At 35.4% G+C, this 20,951-nt stretch overlaps 1 protein-coding gene across 4 annotated transcripts in view; it reads right to left on the bottom strand.

Moving 5' to 3' along the window:
* khdrbs2 (KH domain containing, RNA binding, signal transduction associated 2) overlaps positions 1 to 20,951 on the bottom strand; it is an 89,718-nt gene that overhangs the window by 21,348 nt on the left and 47,419 nt on the right. For 3 of the 4 annotated variants that reach the window (XM_032553949.1, XM_032553948.1, XM_032553950.1), the window contains exons 5-7: positions 17,251 to 17,378; positions 15,584 to 15,658; positions 14,881 to 15,064 (exon numbers count right to left, since the gene is read on the bottom strand). In XM_032553949.1, the coding sequence (XP_032409840.1) occupies positions 14,881 to 15,064; positions 15,584 to 15,658; positions 17,251 to 17,378 (387 nt within the window). The remainder of the gene's footprint in view (positions 1 to 14,880; positions 15,065 to 15,583; positions 15,659 to 17,250; positions 17,379 to 20,951) is intronic. The other variant, XM_032553951.1, reaches the window with a different exon arrangement.

Genomic DNA, 20,951 nt, shown 5'->3' with positions numbered 1-20,951 from the left:
AAACAAACAAAAAAAAACAGATAAGATTTATGAAAGAAATCTTGATGCAGTGATGTGCATATTGTGAGCCATATGTGTAAATATTTTAGAGGAGAAAACAACCGAGAAAGGGGTGAAACTATAATGAGCTGAAACTAATTTACCAATTACTGAATTCTACTCAAACATCTGAGTGAACAGCTGCTCAGTTAAACAGAATTGGGATTTAAAAAAAAGAAAAGTAAGGATACTTTTGTTGTGATCCTTGCGTGCTAGTTTTCTTTGTGTTTTTACCATTTCTTTGTTGCTTATGTATGCCTGTTAGGTCTTGCCATACTTAGGTCATCCTTCTACATTTGAATTTATTTTTCTTAGATTATTATAAGGCTTTTTCCTTGTTGGTTGCTATATACTTTAATTCTTGGTTCATCTCCATTTGCATTATTAGTCCTGCCTCAGTTTCCCTTTCTCCTTGCCACAACTGCACCATATTTCCTCTGATTAGTTTATCCCTGCCACAGAGCTTCAGCTCCTGATTTTTCACTGTTCATTGCTGGATTCTTCTGTTCCATTCCTTTGCTTGTTTCCATGCTCGTGCTCCTTTTCCTGTTTACCTCATGCAAGACCCATAAATTTCTCTTTTTACTATTAAAACATACAACATTGCATTCTTTAGTGGCTGCCTACGTCTTTCCCTGCCTCAAACAAGCAAAACATTACAACTGAAAGATCTCCATCTGTGAGTCGCTATTAAACCGTCATGAAGGTTGGCCGGAGGTGGCTCATTACTGCATCCCAAAACCTTCAGAGTGTTGAGGAAAGACCCAGAGGATGGAAAGGGAGATGACACAGCCAAACTTGGTTTTGAAAAGCATTATATAGCAGCTGAAACTCTCAGAATGATGCCAGGATGCACACGGTGGCAGATTCTGCAAATTGTGCCTTTTCTCAATAGACATTAACACTGAGTATTTGGATTTCTTTTGTTTTTTTTCTTTTCTTTCAATATTTAGCCCTTACAGTTTTCTTCTGCCTTTGGTTTTTCCATTCTGAGTTGTTCCAAATCCCGAAACAAATTTTAACATCAAATAAAGATAGCCCTCTATCCCCCAAATAAAAAAGCAGTTTTCAAACTGATTCATTAATTAAAAGGAAAACTATTCAAACTATTCAAAAGGTTAAAATCACTATTGGCTAAAAAGGTACACAGTGGCCTGGCCACACTCACATTTGCTAAAAAAAAGACTCAATCACCCCATATTTTGGAAAGTGTGTGTCCTGTTACACCGGTTGCAAAGCTAACAAGTTTTCAGAAAAAAAAACATTATACAGACAAACATGTGGTGGTCAGATTATCTGGGGCTGCTTTGCTGCTTCAGGCCTTTAAATGTACTTTTTAACAGAAAATCCTTAAGTAAACACCTGGCCATCAGTTTCCAATCTCAAGCACACCAACACCTCTGAATGTCTGACATTCAAATTTGTTTAAATCGTCTGAAACATTTCCGTGTGACAAAAAGGAAATATTGTTCTTTCATAAAATTGACACCTAAATGTGTTAGCAGCCTTGGATCAATATGTGTGTGTATGTTTCCTTTTTTTTTCTGTTTCATTGCTGACTTACAGTTGCAGTTTTAAATATTTAAATTTCAAAAGCCTGACCATGAACTGGACCTGCACAATACAGTAGCTGTTATGTTTTGAGATATGAATTATTTCATGCTCTGTTTTTGAATAAATACATTTTATGTAATGTCATTCATATGATTTGAAAACAGCGCATATTTCTGAGAACATCTTGTAATGTTCCTCAAAATGGATTTTAATTCAGTAACAAGTGAACAGATGCCAGGGGCCCCAGGTGTCCTGAGACTGCAGTGGAACCACACAGCAGCCACAACTCCAGTAAGCTCACCTCAACATCTCCCAAACATCTGCACCAAAAGACTTTCAAACAAAAGAAATGTTTAAATTCACAATTTCATGTATCAATGAAAGGTGCTATTTAAATTAAACATATTTGCGTACTTACTGCATTCTGTGGTTTGCTGTTCATAGTTATCAGTTATATCTTAAGAAAGTTGACTAGGAAGATCAGCTCTGCTTTATTTAGTTTATTTTCCAGCACCAATTCAAAACAAAAAAAAAAATCATCTCAAGGTATTTTACAAGAAAACAGCTTCAAATCACATTAAGCAGCATACAGTCAAATCAATCTAATTCATTAGTATAAGCTCAGATTCAAGGTCAGAAACTACCAGTCCAATTTGACCACAAATCAGTAGGATAAGAGCATTTGTCTAAGTCGACATGACATCAGATTTCTCTGCATTGTCATTTACAGAAGCTATTATTGCAATTTCACATGGAGAACAGAAACAAACCTGCTGGATTTTTGCAGATAAACCATTGTAGAAATATGAAGTTAAAAAATGATTGTTTGGGTTGGATGTGGTTCAAAAACAGTAACAGCTGGAAAAGAGGTTTGGGTTGATCATGCTGTGAGTTTATCTTGCAGCAAACAAGAGATAAAATTAACTACACAACTCTCAAACAGTGTGGCATTGATTTTTAAATATGAAAGTGCAAAGGGGATGTGTTTACAACAACTTAATGATCCTAAAGTCATAATGGAGTCCACAAGTCTGTGCTACACAAGGTGCAGTTGATTGTTTTTATAATATTTTCCTGTTCTAAACATCACAGTTTTTATGAGAAATATCCCCCCAAAATCTTTCACTTTTCTCCTTTTATATATTTTGAAATATCAAGTGTACCCTCTCAGATAAACACACACATTTGGGCAATGCCTCCACATTTGGAAAAAAAAAAAAAAAAAATCATATTTAAAAAAGCTGGGTGAAACATGTAAGGCTTCATCGTTTTCTTTTTTACCTCAGAGAGAAAACCTACTCTTTCATGAGAACATATCTAAAAGAAAGCAACTCCACATAATATTCTGTCAAATGGTTTATTCATGAGAATGGGAATAATCAGTCTCAGCAGACCAAACAGCCCAAGTTGAAAATGATGTCAGGCCACAGTGTGTGCAGAGCAGTATAGTCAGCTATTGTTTTCTTATTTAAAGTGTTGGATTTTGCTCATTAAGAGAGATTTGGAAGAATCTAAAGTGCTCTTGTTTCTTTTTCATTATGATCTAATTTCCTCTAATCCTTTTCTGAACTTGCTATTTAAAATAAAACTCCACCGTGAGATATACAAGAATCATTTCCCATTAAAAAAAAAAATCTATTGCTTTTAATGTGTCAATAAAATGTTGTGCCAGATGCGGCCCCAGAGGCAGACAATACCTTCCATTTCTGTTTGTAGCAATACAGAAACAGTATAAGAGAGGCATATAGACACTCTTATGACAAAATTTAATCGGTGGACTGATTTATGACCCTAGGTGAGGCTACTCATATTTATCTTTCAGCTTTCCCTAAAGTTGAAAGTTTTTTACATTGCTGCACATCCACGCTCCAAGAGTTGCTCTAACATGGGAAAATGTTTTTTAACCTTTAAAATTATCCACTACTTTTGTCTCTGACTTATATGCTGTATGTTTCTTGGCCCTAATGATGCTTTCCCTCCATCCATTATCTTACACACTATCTTAGTGTTCACTAACAAAATATAGTACACCTGTAGTTGTTGAATTTTCCATTACTAAACCTTATAAATGATCAATGTAAACCATCACTATGTATTAAAATATTTAATACAATTCGTATTATTTATTTAGATTTGATGTTTTGATGTGTGCACTTGGATTTCTATCGATTTAGTGAATGATGGTCTGTGTAAATATTTATCAAGCTGAATGGCCATTCAGGTTTTATACAGTTTTTTTTCTTTTGGTGTTTGTTGTACAAATTCAAATATATGCTGACTATCAACCAGCAATTCAATCAGTGAATTTCTGTTTTTTCTTAAATACCCCCACTCACGAAGACTTACTTACACCTTCTGACAACTAGCCCAACTTATAATAACATTGACTAAGTTTGCTATTGGTACCCTTTACCTAAAACAAAAATAATAAACAAAATAAAACATACTCACGGAACGGATGAAGGGAATCACAAACTCATAGTGAGCACTGACTAATCGTGCTACCATAAATAATATAGTAAAACAGTTAAACTGTAGGTTTTCTTTAGAGGTATGTGTTTACTCTTACGCAGGGACGAGCACGGACGGACAAATGGCTTGGTGAGCAAAACCATAGGTAATTACAAGATTCTAAATCTAAACTTCTCTAGGAAAGGTGACAAACTATATATTATTCTTGATACTGATTATCACTTATTGTCATACTTTAATTGTGTTGTACTTTAATTCCCTCAGAGTACCCACACTGAGCACCAGCGCCATCGACCCTCCCATTTGTGGCCTTTGTCTGTTTGTCACTGTCTCCTCATCCTATGCCAACTGTTAGACTGTGCCTAGCAGTAAATGTTTATTGTTGATCCCTTTTAATTGCATTCGTCCTAAACTTCAGAAAGGTTGGAAGGAGTTTACGGAAGCAAGGTGTCACAAAGATAGTGAGAAAATGTCCTGACTATCCTGAGATTCATCCTGTGCTGGTGTTTAAATTGTACCTACCAGAGAGAATGTTTTGTGGCTGATCCCTTTTAATTGCATTCTTCCTACACTTTATAGAGGTCAGAGGGAGTTTACCAAAACAAAGTGTCACAAAGATGAGACTAACAGATGTCAAAGGAGTGTTTATTTTGGGGGAAGCAATTTTTGTTTTAGGGTGGGAGGCACATCCGGTCACCGGAAATTAAAAGCAATTAATATAAATCAGTCCACCGATTAAATCTTGTCATAAGGATGTCTATATGTCTCTCTAGTATAGCTTTCAATGTTGAGTTCGTCTGTCTTTTTTTTTTTCAGGTTTGGGACACAAAAGAAGAGACATCAGCGTGAGGGACATCTGTGGTGGTGACCTAAAAGAAATTACATTTACTGTGCTTGTACATAGGATCGTCTCCCGTTGAGTAATGCTGATTCAAACCGCTCCGCTTTCTGTGTGGCTTTATTTGTGCGAACATGAATTTGACTAAATTAAAGTTAGGGATTATGTCAGGGATTAAGTTGTTCAGGGGATCCTCTATTTCTCCCGTTCCTGCATGAGTCTGTCCCCACAATAGCAGAGTCAGAAACCCACATATCTCAGTAATTAAACATTTTGTGAGCTATCCCATACAGAAATTGGCTATACTGAGCCTCGACTGTAAAGCAGTCAATGGATTAATTTCAGAGAAATAATGGGTTATAAAAATAAATCTTCCATTTTCTTTTCCTTTTTTTCTTTTATTCATACAAAGTCATATAACCCAAAAATGGACTGCATTTAGACACTGCTTTTCTTGGTTTATTGACCATTCAAAGTTTTCTTTATTACAAGTCAAATTCATGCTAACACAGACACAGATCCACAAGTTTTCACCCTACAACTATGTTGGTAATTTTGGAAATTTTATTCTAAACATGCAACAACCTAATTTACTATTTCTTTACTGTGAAGATCTGTGAAGCACCTCAGCTCACCATGAGGAAGGTATTTATAAAATTATCTCCAAAGGTTCCAACTGAGACACATCTTTTGATTAAATATTGCAATGCGATTGAGATATGCTGTCTAATGTCTCATTGTCTTTTAACTGCATGCCAGAAGACAAAAAATAAATCCAGACAAAATTAGTCTGAGAATAATTTCTTGCTGTATACACATAAATATTACATAGCTATAATATTACTGTAACAATGTACTGTAACCAAGGTTGTATGTTGCACAATAACATTTTAAGAATGTTGCTTACTATTTTTTAAATATAAACTAATCTAAAGAAATTGCCATAATAAATAAAGCAGCTCCTTTAGCTTTTGCCTGTTTGAACACAAACAGTCTTCAGAGAGTGAGTTCTTGTGGTAGAAGAGCAAATGACTCTTATTTTATTGTCATCTGTAGCCTCATATATCAGCTTAACTTGGCAAATATGAATGCCTTGTACAACTATCACAACAGCAGGTGCAATTTGCTGCATGTATATAATTCCTATCTAAGATGTTAAAAGTCGGTGTAAAATATATAGAGGTTAGAGGTCACTACAATACCTACAGCTAATTAGATATGTGTCTGCAGCACATGAGTTCAGTCATATTCATTGAATTAGAGTATGCATTCAGATAAGGTCCAGTAGTCAGATTAAAAGTACCTTTTGAAAATAGCATTTAAGGAGGTATTAAATATACTTTTCATTAAGCTCACATTTCTGCAATAAAAATGTGTTTTCTAATTGGTCTAATTAATATTCTAATCATAAATGTCATGTTTTCATTACCTGTAAGTGGAAAATCATGATAATGAACAAAAATAAAGCCTTTCAAACAGCTGTGTGTAAATAATCTCTATAGAGTATTTCACTTAGTGATAAATTTTCTGAAATAAATGGGTTGTTCAATAATATTCAAATGAATTGAATGTGTATATATAATTTCCTATGTGTTTCAAAAATGTCCTGCCTGAGACACTCCCCCACCTACCCGTTTGGCTCAAAAGTTTTGCAAACAAGGCATAAGGTATTGCCAGACCACATGGCTTAGTGATAGAGGAGAAGCTACAGTCCTCAGTGCAGTGGTTCATGGTTTGATTTCTGATTTCTGGCATAGGCTATTTACTGCACGCTGCTTTATGGATACACGTCTGTTTCTGTTTTACATCAGACTCCTATTATCATATTGTCATTCTAGAACTAGACACTCAGGAGAAATGCACTTTTGCATGTCATACAGATGGTATTTTGTCACATATATTCTATATGTTTATATGTAGCTGAACATTACATTTTCGTCTGTAAAAATGCAAGCTTTACTGCAACAGTGACAACGAAAGCATCGTTGGGGACGAGTATTGTTTGGCCTGTCAAGAGTCAAAAGAAACAGAATCATTTGTTAATCTCTCCTCAGCTTATCTCTTTTCACTGACCTCAGTATTGCTTTTATGCATAACATGCATTCAGCTTCAAGAGGGTATTATCTGTAAACAGGCCAGCCTCTAATTAATGAGGCTTGATTCCTCCAGTTTGACACTCATCTGTAAAAACAATTAACTCTAGAGCTTTTTAACACAGCAGAGGACATAAATCAAATGTTAACACAAGAGTGGAGTCCTCGCTCGGTGTAATTAGGACAGCAAGAACCTAAAGGCCCTTAGCACTGTGCTTCATTATCAATTGACAACCTGTATGTCCCCTGACAGTGACTGATCTTCATAGGGAGGTGCCTTCCAAAGCCCACTATGCGTAACTGAACGGCGGCGTAAAATTAGATTTGCTGGCTTTTGTTTCTGTGAATAGATGGTGTTTTTCACCTTTTGTTGCTGCTCATATAGTGTGGGACTAAAAGAATTGGTTTGATTTTGAATTCATTTTTTTTGCTTTTAATAATTTTATGCAAATGTAACAGTTGATAAGTTACATTGAACAATTTTAATATACATAAAGAAATGTATATCATTAGTGTCGTAATCTTTCAAAACAACTGCAGATTGAATTCCTGCTTCCCTTTTGAATAGTTGTAATTACAAATTTGAAGAACTGAGGAGATTCTGCATAATTCTGATGTTATAGTTGGATGTCTTTTTTATCACAATAAAAGGTGTATTTCATAAAGACTCAAAAATATTTTATTCTACCGTGAGCTCATATCTCTATCTTAATGACCTCTTTCTTTGTATATGTTTAAAATTATATTGCCCTATAGCTTACTTATTGTTTTGTTTTCATTCTTTTTTATATTTCTCTACAGCACTTGTGTCAGCTGCAATGTTGCTTTTTATAAGTGCTTTACAAATAAAGTGGCATGGTATGGTAAAATTTAACTAAGAAACAAAAAAAATAATTGTGCTAACACAAATGCTGAATTGTGGAGATGTGACGAAAAAGCAAAACATGACTTTGCAGCATTGAAGTGCAAAATAAAAGCCTTTATCTAACCGTTGATGAGGCTTGGTTGTGAGTGACTAGGTTGATGAAGGACTTTTGGCTGATTATCTCCGTCTCATGGCCAAACCTTATATTTTATATAATAATTGTACATAAAGACTATGGACACCATCTGTGTGGGATAAGGGGTTGCTAAGGCTATACATCAAACCGCACAAGAGACTGAAGAGACTTTATAGGAAACTATTACCCAAGTAATATCTGGTGTTCATATTCGCCATACAGTTATCCTAATATCAAATTTTGTTTACTTTAGTGACATTAAGTAAATAATGATTGATAGCTGGTGTTAATGAAACCGATATAGAAACCAAACAAATCAGGCAAGTTGGTGTTAAATGTTTGCATTTAAATTGCTTACAGGAGCCATTTGATTTCCCATCTCAGGCGGTGTCAATTCCTTATGGTGCATCCGACCTCATTATGTATTCTACTGGAGAATTTTTATGTTATTTTAAATAACTTAGTGAGCATGTGTGCTGCATACACTTGTTTAATTAAACAAATGAGTTCTGGATGGAAAATTACCATAGTTAATATAACAAATGATTACTCAGCAGTGAATATGAACCCATTGTTATATAACGTAATTACAGAGAGTATGCGTTAAACCCAGACATTTCACTTGTTCACTCTCAATAAATGAGTTTCTTAATCTTTTATGTTCAAGAAATAGATATGAGCAGATTTTGTTTTCACCTTAATAGAGTGTCATTTTTCTTTTCTCTTTTCCTTAAAATCCTCCTAAAGCTCTGTGCTTAATGACATTAAAAGCATTTTCTCCATAGCTTTGATTCAGTTGCATGGTTCAGAATTAAAAACCATGCTGTAAGTTTGAATTCTTGCTATCTATTTTTACTTGCTGTCTGTTACTAAAAGCTGTATCACACTTTAAATCCTCTCCTCCATCATCAGTTCTGACATTAAGGGATAACATTTGATCCAGAAGGGATTTGATCTTTAGCATTGAGCTAGGGCCATGGTCCTGGTCCATACTGAAAAGCATCAATCACATCTTTTATGTGCTCCCAGCTTTCCTTTCACACTTTTCACTTTGAGTTACTCACACTGTTTGTCTCGCTGTTTTCCAGAGAACGAGTGCCATTTGTTCACTAATGCCACTTTAAGCTGCCACTAAACAATAGCTAGCAGTGGTACTGTTAGCACATCAGCTGCAGCCTAATGCAGTATGCAAACCTTAGGCCAACATCTAATGGGAGCTTTCTCAGCAAGAAAATTGTAATCTTCATTATTCTGAAGAGCCAAATAGAAAAAATATATTTTTTTAATGCCAATTAGCAAAAATGAAAAAACCCCAAAAAACTTTCATTTGAGAGAGAGACACATTAAATTTCCCCCTGAAAGATCTGGCCCAAGTCATAGGGGAGAGGGAGAAGACTTGTGTCCTAATTAGATTACTACAAGTATACACAAGGTTTGAAAGCTAAAATTCTTTATTCTTATTGAGTTCAAAATAAAGTAGCTCTTATTTTTTCTTGTTTATTGGAGACAACATCATATTTAAAAATCATAAATAATTATAAAAGATTAAAGCTGATTAGTATGTGTTTCTCCTGTTTGTCCATAATTGTTTATTAGTGAAATGCTAATGTTCCCAGGGCCCCATCCAGAATACTACCTTGCTTTGAGTAAGGATTACTGTCTAGTTACTTGGCTTGGATGCTACAATTATTATTATCCTAACTATCACTGCTGCATAATGATATGTATTGCTTCTGCTGTAGATTTATGGTTTTCTGTTTTGTTTTGTTTTTTATCTTGATTGTGTCTTTCAATAATGATGTTACCATTATGTGTTGTTCATAATGTAAGGTGACTTTGAGTTTTTAAAGTTGCTGATTAAAAAAATGTGTTGTTATTAATAGTATAGAATAAAACCCGTGAATAAAGACAATTCACTTCAGAAGTGTTGCAGTCCTTTAAAATGTAGAATAACATTTACTGTCACTGCATTGGCTTTAACTTCAATGACAGCATGACAGAGTCCATTTATCACTACAGTCTCCAGAGTCTCCTTATCACATGAAGGTATGAAAAAATGCTACAAACATTATGGAAACATAAATCTGTCAGATAGTCAGTAAGTACAACAGCAAGTTAAAGAATCCATATATTTATGTATCCATGTAAGCTTCTTATGAATGTGAAACAAACTAGTCTACGCCACAAGATGACACATTGAACTCCAGAAGATAAGTGGTACTGCACTATGTCCTACCTTTCTTGTTGTTCTAAAATGGTAGAAGTTTGCTTTTCGGCTAGCCATTAGCTTAAGCCACAGGGAGAAGCTCATCTGGATTTATACTAAATAAAGTCATGAAGAGAGTTAAGTACTGCAGATAAGACTGGCTGCCTATAAGCTTTTAAGAGAACCACACGATTTTCAAATTGTAGCACTGCAAAACAAGGACATGATAGTTCTATAATTATGCAAGATAAATCAGATATGCATTTGCAATAGAAAATCATGCAGTCTTTAGTTTTAAAGATAGATTAGTAAAAAAAAATCATGAAATGTTGAAGTAGATGCAAGCAATCAGAGAAGCAGCACAGGAAGAGTGTGCGCAAATATCATGTCAAATGCATATTTTTCAGTTCATGAGTAACTGCACTCTAAAGTGTTGTTTTACTTTGAATATCTATTAATGAAAAGTATTGCCTTATTGAAAACAACAACAGAGTAAATTATATGGAATTGACAAAAAAATACAGCAGAAAGCAATAACACATTGTAATCATAAAACATGTTGTCTAATAGAAAATGTGAGCAATGTGTGGTTTTCACAACACTGGAAATGAATGGTGACTCAGAAGAATAAGCTATATTAATTTCTGACTACACAGACGGTGCTTAGTGGGATCAATTCTCAGCTGGTTTTATAGTCTCCCGGGGATTAGTCAAGGGGAAAAAAGAAACTACAAGAATCATTTCACACAAAGAGCTGCACTCCAGGAGGAACAGAGTAAACAAAGTATTGGTGTAAAGGATCCAGTAAAGTCGGATTTGTGGCAGGATATTAAAAGAAGAACACTAAGATCACAAACTCCAGAGCAAACACTGATACATGATAACTGCCGATAAAATTTTCCTTCAGAGTTTTAAATCAATAAAGCACTCAATTAGGAACAGTTTCAGACTTTTCCTGAGTATCACCTTTATAAGGCAGACTGACAGTGACAAATCTCCACCAGTGAATATCCTCTAGAGATACTACATAATGCTCATGCACATAATATTTTCCTAAAGAAAAACACTGGGTGAAAAAGGGAAACCATGCTAAAGTTGCGCATTGCAGGATTCAATAACTTTAGTGAATAAAAAATCAAGCTAAATCAGGTCTTTGTTAAAAAAGGGTCTCGTTACAATTTTGAAGCATGCTCAAATGTAATTATTTAATGTAGTAAAAAAAAACAGCAAAGTGAGATATGAGAGAAGGGAATGTTCAGGACAAACTCATCTTTCTTTAATCCCCTCGTTTCCCTGCTTCCAGCCTCCTTCCCGACCTCCAATTACAAAGAGAAGAAATGCTTCGCTTTTTCGCTCCTCAGAAATACACAGCCTCTGCATCAGGACTCAATTTGGTTTGGTAATGAGTCTACGCTTGTGCATTTCCCCATGCAGACAGCCCAATCTTCAACTGCCTGCACACATGGGTTCTTTCTTTTTTTTTCCTTTGCAGGAAAGCGTTGAGGAAATAGACTGGTAAAAGTGTTGCCTTTTTTTATCTGGATGAAACTTGGAGCTTACTTCTGGTGTTCTCTTTGTAAAATGACCTTGAAAGATCCCTCAGATCTCAGGACAAGCTTGTTTTCAGCTTTGGCCTTACATAATTTTTCAACATGGAAACCCAGAACTATTTCAAGTACTGTGAGAGATTTTGCAGACAGCTAATCAAGGCACCAAGAGGCCCTTTCAGAGGATCTCTTGGTGCCTTAGGAGGATCTTTCTTTTTGCATTTTAGTGGTTACCGCAGAGGGCTTCATGGATTTGTGTCTTCTTGCACACACTGTTACCTTTGGGAGACCTTTAGTGGCACTTTCCACAATGTATGTGATTTATTCTTTTAACCAATATGCTTATTTAATTCCTAAAGAACAATACTGCTGTTTTGTAAATTTCATTTGCTAAACAGATGTATCCTAGCTGTGAATATTTCGGTTTCCACTCTGGAGACCAACATAGTTTCCCTCCCTTCTATTAGGCACTGGGAAATAGCTCAGACAAAGGAAATGCAAATACAAATTCATGTCTTTGGGAAAGGTGCTTGCCAGTCAAGTTACTGATGCTATCTAGAGCTGTGGCTCTTAAAGGTTCTCTGGTGTATCTGAAGTTCATAGCAAAATACCTTCATTGTTTTCTTGAGTTAGTCAGAATCTGATATTTTGTATTCAGTCATAAATAGTTATTTCTTCGCTCTCATTTGAAACAGTTTTTCCAATGTATGTGACGACACGCTTGACTTCTGTTAGGTTGCAGTCTCACAATGTCTTTTCTGGCCATGTACGTTGACATACTGAGAAACATGTTACAGTGAGAAATAGTAGGGGATTCTGTTGCACAAAAAGTTCTTTCAGGCCTTTTAAGCATATTTTGATGTACTCAAATGTTAAATATTTCTTATTTATTGGGATAAAAAAATGTTAAATTCAATGTTCAACTACTTCAGTAGAGGGATATTTACTTTAGCTTGTTCCATTGTATAAATGTTTTTAATTTCATTTCATTGATAAGGGAATCTTACTGAATAATCATTTTGAACAGCACAGATTTGTTTGGTATATATATTTGATAACTGTACCCTATTGCATAAAATAATCAAAGCAATGTCTTTAACAAGGTAATAACATGATATACAGTTTTAAAAAAAGTCAACTTCACATAAATCCTCCCCTTTAGTATAATTGTGTTCAGAATTTAAAAACCAGAATGATTTCAGTTGGGTCTTTTGTGTGTGGTGCATTTTTTTCAGCAGTACTCTGGCTCCTTTCCTCTGTCTAAAACATCCATGTTAAGGTTAACTGGCAACTCTAAATTACTTTTTTTTGGTGTGTCAGCAACTTGTTTAGATGGTACACTGTCCTTCTCTCATTGATGGCTGACATAAGCACCAGCCCTCCAGCTGTTGAATGAGATGAAGCAAGTAAAGAAAATGGATTGATGTGTCTTGTTAGTCCCTGATCGCACAATATTTCCCATATCTCTTTTTATTTGTTCATGCTGTTTGTTTGTATTGATTGATGTGTTCTTCTGCCTCAGTTCTGCAACATTCCTGTAGCTGTCTGTTTGAAATACTATTTATTGTACTTTTTATATTGCACTAACACACCAGTGCCTTATGCTTCTGCACATTTTCATCATTATGGTGTTATTGTTTATTTCTGATAAATGAGTTTGAATCTTCTTCTTGTTTGCATGGAAAGCACTCAAAAGCAATGTTACTATTTTTGCTAGATTCTGATAGTATCCAATATGCAGCAAGAAAAAAATATTTGTGTGTGGTTTATTTTAAAGAATCCTTTGTTTTGGCATTGTTTCTCTGTTTAAAGTTTAGGTACAGGTCAAATAAAGCAAAAATATTTCAAATGTGCTTCAATAAGGAGAACCACAAATAACTAAATGTACAAAGACTCTTAATGTAATTTTTTGTGCATTAGTTTTTAACTATTTCTTCTAATTTTTGCTCTTGCAATGCTTTGCTTTGTTTGCTGTACAGCACTTAAGTCAAACTGGTCACTTTTAAGGTGCTTTCTAAATAAATTGGTTTAAAGTTGATTGCAGAATGTTAAAATATCAATCATGCTCTCTAAATCAGGCTCACTCACTTTGGAAGAGATTGGATCATTTATTGTCTTATCACCTATGTCTTTTGTATGAAGGTTTTGGGATATACTCATAAATATAAATATAGATTATTGCAAACTTTGTAAAATAATGGCCTAGGTCTCCTTTTTTCTGCCAAAATCACTTTTATGAAAAACAACTTAGGCCATTATTTTAGGAATGTGACAATATTAAATATTGATAACTGACCTGATATAGTAATTTAGTTCTGGAACTTGGTAGTAAATAGATGCCATATTATTAGATGCTCCTAACATGTAACATATAAGATTACTGTTTTATAAGCATTAGACACTTCTTCTATTCCACTAATCACTTACTGGCCTAACTCTTAATGACTGTCTGATCTGAAAGCTTGTGAAAGGTGAACTGGAATTAGTAATATGTTTTTCACATTGTAACCAATGTCTCAGTGGAATGCATATTAGCAAATTTCCAAAAGGTTTCAGTTCCCTTTTTAAGGTTTAAAAAAATCCTAATATGGTCTCACAGAATAGTTCTTATCTTATTTATCCCATGCAGTATGCCATAAGATACCTAACATGATCAAAGATTGGTATTATGAAGCAAAACTTGTGGTTTATGGAGTAAACTTCAGCTTAGTTCAGTACTTTCAGTTTTACAAAGCTGAATCACATTTTAGTTGAAAGTTGTGTATGTGCATGTGTGTGTGTGTAAGGGCCAGCTCCCACAATTAGTTTGCAACAACAGTGAATTCATACATCAATGTCTGAGTTGGAATCTGTGGAACTTCAGACTTTTACTGCTGCAAATAAATTTATGTGTATCTTTTGGATTATCCACAATAATTTTGGAGTATACAATTTACACAGTAAAATATGTTAACTAAAATAAGGGATAATTTCTTTTTGCTTTATTTTTTGCAAACTCACATCATAGGATGAGCATTCATAAAAAGCCACACTCATCCAGAGCACATTGAAGTGGATTAGAGCATTTCTGATTGAGTCAAATTTCCACCAGAGAGACTTTCTGCATTTGAGTAAAGAGGATTGGACTTACATAGTCATCATATGATTCATGTGTGACTGCTAACAGTGGGGGCCTGTATCCGGCGTTTGCTGCTGCCCCCCTGATCCTTGGAGCTTGCAAGTCCCTCGTCAGAGCAGTTTTGGGAAGTTTGCTGTGTGTGACTGCGGCTGTCCCTCGTGGTGTTGCTGCTCTTCTGCTTGCACCTCCATGGCCCCTGCACAAACAAACAAGCACACACAAAAAAGCATAGACTCAGAATCTTGCCTCACAGCATTTTTTGTTGTCAAAGGTGGAGTTATTTTTGCAAGAAAGTAGAATTAAGACAGAAATAAATCTGGCAGATCTCTCTTATCTTGGCATATGCGTAGCCTGATTGTAACATTCTTAACTCTAGGTAAAATAAACTGGGGAAAAACTACTGAGGTAAATTTTACAATCATCAGAGAACTCTTAAGTATCTTTTTTGTTTTTACTTACACAGAATATGACTGAGAAACATCATTCTTTCAGTAAGACTGAACAGTACCTTTTTGTTTGTACAAGAACACCTGCCTCAGGCTGTAGGCACACAGGTATAAACAGCATTACTGCATGCACCAGCAGAGAGGCCAGAGGACCGGGGCAATCAAGAGGAATTTAGGCCATATTGTTTCTTTAATAAGAGTGTGACTGTCCGGCAACTGCTCCACAGAGAAACTGCTGCACCGATAAGGATGTAGCATTGTTAACTCACTTTTTAACGTTCTCCCGTAGGTGGGATAGAACACCTTCCTTCCCTCTGGCACATCCTCCTCTAGGTAGCAGTGCACTGGGAGCCAAAATACAAATACTCAAAAGCAGAATTTCTGGTGGCATATTTTTCATGGAGCTTTGAAAAATTGCTTATCGTTACAGTATGAGGAGAAAATCATGGTAGGGAAGTGGTGGGGATGTTTTTTGAATTGGGAGCAACCCGTGGTTGTGCTGGATTTAGCTACTGCTTGAATCAGGCCATGCTGTCATGGCACAATGTGCCTGCGTTCTCCTGAGGGACTGCAAGGGCTCAGGTGGATTACAGACAAATTGCTTTAAAGGTGTTTCATGCAGGTAGCTGAATATATGGCGAAGTCAATCAAATTCTATTTTTTCTGGTGCCGCTTAGATCCCCAAACTCTGAATACATGTAAGAGAAGAGATTTCTGTCTACCGTGAATGTTTAAGGTATTAAAAAAAAAAATTAATGGAAAAAAAAGTCTTTTTTTATACTTAACGCTATCTCCCTCGAGGAAACTCGGTGGAAATTGAATTGAAATACGGGAAAGAAAATCTACAGAACCAATTAATCTGAAAATTCACCATGAAGGTGGACACTTCGTGTTTTGTTATTGAAATGTACCTCGTTCACAACGTCCTGCTGAGCTCCAGAATATCCATAAGAGCATTGAATTTTACAGCATGCCGCATTATGGCTGATAAATGTCAGAGGATTAACAAATATTCATACGCCTTCTATGGGTCTGAACATCCATATGTCTCCCCTCTTTCTCTTCACTTAATTAACTGTAATTTAAACTCAAGACCTGTTTTTGAAGGTGTTCTAGAAAACAGCTATATTTATAGAGCAGCAAAGGAAATTCTCCTTCTGAAATTGTGCTGGCAGGCTCTCGTGCAATTTTATTTACATGAGCAAGTATGCACACATTTAGGGAAAGAATATGCCCATATTTACATATTCATGCAAATTACAGGACAATAAAAATGTATTGTCTCTCCACACCACAGTTGCTTGCAGTAGGCAGACAATGTGAAATATTCTCTGCCCCCTGAAAGCAAAATAAATTTTGACAGATGGGAAAAACATTTAAAAAAGTGACCTGCTGCTCTGCAGTCTTCATAAACAGACATCTACAAACACAACTAAAGATGGAACTTGATATTGACAATATATATAGTTGAGCCCAAAGTGATTTAGATTTAGGTTTAAAGTAATACTTTAATTTTACCAACTTGTTCCTCTGACTTGATGTGACCCAAGTTCAAGTTATGGTTATAGTGAAGCACTGAGTGTAATCTTTTTCTCTGTTTTTATGGTAAAAAGCCAGATTTAGTAAATGATTAAAGATAGATTGTGACCTGATGCAACAGTAGGTTAAAATTGCTCACATCTGATGAACTTGATGGCTGTGTTGACTTTGCTGCGTATTTAGAGCAATTTATATTCTGAACTAAGTGTAGATATATACCAGAGGAGCAGACATGGGCAAAAAGACTGAGCTAATAACACATTCAGTAAGGACTATTGAATTGTATCTGTTTTTTTTATTTACCATAGTAGTAATTGTAGACCACACATTTTACATATAACATTCACCAGCTTTATTCAAGGATTTATTTCGGTTCAAATCTAAGTTGCCACCTTACATTGTGGATGCTGTTGTTGTTGTCCTTAGGCTCCTCCCCTGTATGCTCCTCCCTCTGCTCGACTCGTCTGATCCGTTCAGCAGGGATAACTCTCTCAGCTGCTCTTGCCTGATCTCATCATTGTAGTCCTATGGCAGCAAAAAGAACCATGTCTTACATACGAAAGGAAAGGACTCCTGTTTTCTGACTGCAACAGATGGCTTTACCAGCATCAAATGAAAATTATCTTGACACACAGGAAAACCACACTGTTGTTAGCCATTAAAAAGTTGATGAAGCATGCTGTCTTTTGTTTATGTGGTACACAAAGTGTAGTAGGTAGTTATTGCTCTTGACACACACATTAAGCATAATTAATATTCCTCAGAAGGCCTAGGGTTTAAATGACTGCAGAAAAAATTATTTTAAAAAATCATCAACAGTTTTCAGAACTCAAAAGTTTCGCCATGTATGGAGACAGAAAATAATGTCTTGTAGAGTATTTCTGCCTCTTTGACTCTTCCACATTTCCTCCTTTTTACAGTGCCAGACTTCATCACAAGCTGTTGGAATTTTATGTGATAGACCAGCACGAAGTAGTTCATACTTGTGAAGTGGAAGAAAAATGATACATTTTTATTTAAAGAATAAAAACTGAAATCTAAAAAAAAGTGTTTCATGCATATTTTTTAGCCCATTCCCTGAGTCATTCCTTTGGAGAGCAATCTTTTCTTTCAAAGCAACACATCTTTATGGTATGTCTTTACCAGCTTTGTATATTGAAGGAAGGAAAGTTTTTCTCATTCTTCTTTGCATAATAGCTTATGATCAGTCAGATCAGGTAGAGAGTATCTCTGAACAGAAATTTTCAAGCCCAACCAAATATCCTCAGAGTTAGGTCTGGACAATTAGATGATAGTTAGCATGGCACTATTAGCAACTGCTTTGATTGACATTCTTCTTAATTTGGTGAACAGCCATGTTTTTTTTTAGATTTCCAATGGTTTAGGCACATTCCATGTTTAGATGATGATTTCAACAGGGCTCCTGATGTTCAGGGCTTAGGATATTGTTTTGTACCATAATTATTAAGTACAATACTCCAACTTTACCCGATTTATGTTTCTTGGTCTTCATCATCACATATGTTCTTAGCAAACCTCGGGGGTCTTTACAGAGCGCCTTCATTTATACTGAGATTAAAATATATACAGGAAAAGCAATGTAGTTTCTGGATTTTATTTGGAGGTTTCAGACAAAAGGGGATTGAGTAGAAATGCTTACACAATCTTGAGATTTATGTTCTTATTTTCTATCCACATCATAACTACACATGACTTTGTGTTGGTCTGTCACACAAAATAAAGTCTGTGGTTGTAACATGACTAAATGTGCAAATGAAGTAAAGCACTTTAACCTAGGATGCACTTAGCAAATCTAATAGTTTGTACTTTACGCTTTCAGGCACTTTTCTAAATATTTTGTCCTTTGAATTATTTCTCTCAGCTCATCTTCAAATATGGATCATTACAAAGCAGACAGAGGAACAAACACAAAGTCTTCATTATCTTGTCATCTCTGACATACTAACAGGCTTATTTCCCTGAAATATTAAAAGATTTGCTTTGCTGCCTTGTCTTTTATTCCTATATTTTGACAGATATATCAGTAAGACTTTGTTTGCTTTTCTGTGTATTTGACCTGGTGGCATGGAAAGTGACAACATTGATAATTATTCTAATTTCTAGTCAATCACAGTTCACAAGTGTCATGGAAATAAACAGTACATCTAGTTTTTCATTAACATTTTCAGATCAGAAGTAATTTTGTTATCTATTAATCACTTCTGTTTGATAAAAAAAAAATATCTCAGCTTTCAACATCAGACAAATAAAATAAAAGCCGAATGCCTTTCTTCACTGACTTTAAATATCTATCTTTCAACTCTTTTTTAAAAGCATTTAGCACTCATGCAGCAAAATGGCAAATATTTCTAACTAAATCACACAAATGTTGAAACTTGTACAGTGAACCGAAACAGGTAAAGATCTATCAAACCAAAGACCAAAGAGATATTGAAATTTAAATTGACAGGTAGCTACAGTAGTTTCAAAAGAATGGTTTTTACGTAGTATGATAAACAGACCTACTACATCTTTGACGTCAATGTGTCATTGACGAAGGGAAAAATCATTTTTGTTAGGGTTCCAAAACCTTTATCAAGCTGCACATGTGCTCCTTTTATTAATGAACCACTAAGGCTGCATTTGTCGATTTGGTTTTCTTGAAAAGGAACAGTGGAGCTCTTAATAGGGAAGCTGGCAGCTCATACAAAGGACAACAAAGCAGCCAGAACTCGTCAAAACTGACTGTTGACAGAGGTGCTAGAATGAGTGCACAGAGATAACCCCGGAGACTGTTTGCTCTCTGTGATTAATTCTGACCATGCATGACCTTGAACAGCCTCACCGCTGTTCATGAAGCTAAAGTTAGGCTTTACAAGGTCAGCAGATGAAGGGTGGTCATACCGGTAGCCCTGGATCTAGGTCTGTTACACAACAATACTTATTTCACATACTGTACATTGCTTTACAGTTTTTCTTGATTGCTTCGACCTGCTTAAAGAAATTAGGATCAACTCAGTTTTCATCACCACTATCTCAGCAGAGCAGAAGACACCTCTTGTAAATGTGTTCATCCTTTTTCATTGGATTGACATACAGTATTTCCTTTACCCTTTTGCAAAACAGTTAACATGGATGTCATTCAAGCGGTCCAAAGTCCGTTGTTTTTGCTATGGCAACCAAACAGTACAACATGCAGTTCCTAATCATTGGAAGCTACCTCGATCAGTCTGAAACCACTGAAGCAAATGTTTGACACTCCTTCACACAAGTCTGCAATTAGCAATGAGTTCAAAGACCCTAAAAGGTGCCACAACTGTTTTTGTTTTTATCAGAATGAATCTAAGGCCGATGGGAGTGAGGATGAGAGTAATAGATAGATGATGGCAAGGAAGAGTAGTCTGTGTGTGAGGTGGAGGTGCAGATGGAAGGAATCAAGTTTGAGAAGAAATTCAGGCAACAGTTACAGTTTTTCTTGATTTCTTTGACCTACTTAAGGGAACTACGGTCCAGTCAATTGTCATTGCTCAGAAGAACAAATACATATTTACTGTATTTCAGCTTTCAGTCAATTTGAAATAAAAGGTTATATAATCAAAACAATGGCATCAAAGCATTTCTGATTCTGGATCCAGATCTTTTCAAGATTAACAATTTGACAGTTTATGGAGAAGGATAAATGCTACTTGCACGAAAGTGTTGTAATGGGCAACACTGTCAAACAAGAGTTGTATTTTCTATTATTTAGTGATTGATTGGAAGAGCTCGTATACTTTGTTGCAAGTTGAGTTGTTTGAAGGCAATATTTGCTTTTGTTTCATATTTTAAATCTTTTAAACTGATGGTGTTGCATTTAGTTACATTTTTTGTATTTTTTTTCTGAATCTTTAATATGGGTGCCAAAAGACAAAACCAGCTATTTTGACTTTGTAAAATCTGGTGTTCTAGTTCTTCATACCCACTGAAAATGTAGAAAACAATATCAAAAACTGGGCTGAATCATAAAATAGTACAATAATTTATGAAATGATAAAACAGGTCAGGAGGATTTTAGGAACACGTCATGACTCATGGTAGCAGAAGAAATTGTGCAACATT

This window comes from Xiphophorus hellerii, chromosome 22, assembly GCF_003331165.1.
Source record: "Xiphophorus hellerii strain 12219 chromosome 22, Xiphophorus_hellerii-4.1, whole genome shotgun sequence".
Taxonomy (NCBI): domain Eukaryota; kingdom Metazoa; phylum Chordata; class Actinopteri; order Cyprinodontiformes; family Poeciliidae; genus Xiphophorus; species Xiphophorus hellerii.
Note: the sequence above shows the minus strand (reverse complement) of the source record. Positions and strands in the feature narration are given on the sequence as shown.